Source organism: Eurypyga helias, unplaced genomic scaffold (genome assembly GCF_000690775.1).
Source record: "Eurypyga helias isolate BGI_N326 unplaced genomic scaffold, ASM69077v1 scaffold21867, whole genome shotgun sequence".
NCBI classification, from domain to species: Eukaryota; Metazoa; Chordata; class Aves; order Eurypygiformes; family Eurypygidae; genus Eurypyga; species Eurypyga helias.
In genome coordinates this window covers 1-2044 of record NW_010263920.1, presented here as the reverse complement: position 1 = coordinate 2044, position 2044 = coordinate 1, and the positions used below count along the sequence as shown (strand labels likewise).

General features: G+C 56.4%; 1 protein-coding gene across 1 annotated transcript in view; it reads left to right on the top strand.

Annotated features, from left to right (window-relative positions):
• The window catches only part of LOC104513024 (ankyrin repeat and SAM domain-containing protein 3-like), a gene marked incomplete at its 5' end in the record, with an annotated part of 7068 nt that extends 6707 nt beyond the window's left edge, over positions 1–361 (top strand). Inside the window, one exon of the mRNA XM_010156241.1 lies at positions 279–361. Coding sequence (XP_010154543.1) covers positions 279–361 — 83 coding nt within the window. The remainder of the gene's footprint in view (positions 1–278) is intronic.
• Between the last annotated feature and the right edge of the window lie 1683 nt (positions 362–2044).

Genomic DNA, 2044 nt, shown 5'->3' with positions numbered 1-2044 from the left:
CCCCTCCCTTCAGGCAGTTGTAAAGAGCTATCAGGTCTCCTCGGAGCCTCCTCTTCTCCAGGCTGAACCCCCCCAGCTCCCTCAGCCGCTCCTCACAGGACTTGTGCTCCAGACCCTTCCCCAGCTCCGTTCCCTTCTCGGGACATGCTCCAGCCCCTCAGTGTCTGTCTTGTAGTGAGGGGCCCAAAACTGAAGCCAGAATTTGAGGTGCAGCCTCACCAGTACAGGAGGACAGTGCTGTCCTATTGCTAACACTGACTTTTGTTTTTTATCCTCAGGAAAAGCTCTGCAAACTGTGACTCAAAACCTCCAAAGGCTCCAAGCCCCGGGGCAGGGCGAGCAGAGCTGGCTAGAGCCATAACAGAGCAGGAGGGTGAGTGGGAATGTGGCATTGAGGGGGATGTCATTCCTGCAGCAAGTAACAGCCGTCTGCTGCTCGTGCCCAGTGCTCGCTCACAGCCTGCACGCTGAGGCTCAGACTAGTCCTTATGTGCCCTCTGCTTGGTTTTCCCTTTGGAAAATCCTTAGTCCCTCTGCCCCACTGAGAGCGTGACTGTCCTCTTTCTCCCGGTGGCTGCAGGAAAACCGACGTCGGGTGACTGTTCCACCCGGAAGCTGAGTGTGCCTGCGAGAATGAGCGCGAGGACCGTGCTGGCAGCGCCGCGGCTCGGCTGAGCGTGCCACAGCAGCTGGCGGGTGCGTGGAAGAAGGTCTCGGCCGTTGGAGAACGTGCCTGGGAGAGCGAGGGACAGCAGAAGGCAGCAACCCAGCAGCTCTTTGAGCCTGACAGTTGTCTGGGTTCTCGGGATCGCTGTTGTTCATACCACAAGTTCAGGTTAAGAGGAGAAGGATCGAGCCCAGAAGCTTTATCTGCCTTAAGCTTCCTGCAGCCCTTCTCATTCAGGGCTGTGCGGTGTTAGAAAGTTGACAGCTACCCACAGCAATCAATGAATTATCCTTTTGTGCATCCCATCCTCCCCAAGGCCTCTGACACTTGCTCTGGCCCCTTGTATGCCATGTGAATTGGTATTTGCTCAGGAGTTGCCCCAGAAGATGGACTGGAGGCAATAAGAGAGGAAGGCTTGTTGGGTAAGGTGAGTAGAGTTTGTAATGTTTGGCTCGTTGAGCTGCAGCAAAGCTCATGCAGCCCTAATCTCTGTCTGGAATGTGTGACTGCTATCCCAGATCTGTGCTTCGAAACCTCCCTCCAACCAGCCCGTCCTGGTTTGGTTCAGATTCTTGCCCCCCTCAGGGGTTGGGATCATGTTACTGAGTCCCGAAGAATTCGTTTTTGTGGTAAATGCTTTATGGCAGAGACAGGCTGGTCTGCCAGTGCCAAGATCCCAACACTGACAGTGGTTGCAAGACAGATGTTCCCCTGGAAGGACATGAGAGAGCAGGAAAAGCTCAAGACTGTTCTGTCTCCCGTGCCTCTGGCAAGCAGAACAAGAGGGAGAGAGCTGTCCCCCATGGGAGATGGGTAAAATAAATCACATCCCAAGCACTGGTCCTCAAAGCCTTTGGCTTCCTGGTGTTTGGAAATAGTCCTGCCAAGGCATTCTTGTGTCAGCAGTGTGGCTGTTCTCCAGGGGCAGCCAAATGGTGCAGGAAGAGTTTGCCTCCCCAGAGAGCCTGCTTCCTCTCCTGGAGCTGAGCAGGCAGCCTCGAGGGCTCTGGTGACAGCTCTGCTGGTGTCAGAGGGTTTCCCGTGACTCTGTTCCTGTGTACTGCTGAGCCCTGAGGGGAGAAACCAAACCAACACACCCCGAAGTCTGTGAGCGACAGCTTTGAGTCTGCAAAGCCTCCTTGGGAAGCGGAAGAAATGCCTTCTGATTTTTGGACTTAGACCACAGATGCAAAAACACAAAATCCCGTTCCGGCCCCATCCGTTGTACCAGTCTCCCCCTCTGATCAGCTGCCTGGGGCCGGTGAGGCGGGCGAGAGAGCGGGCCTGCCTTCGCTGCGGGTGGTGTCTCATGGGAGCGTCCCCCCCCACGGGGCGTCTGTGCTTCCCGGGGGGAGGCTGGGGGCCGCGAGGCAGCCG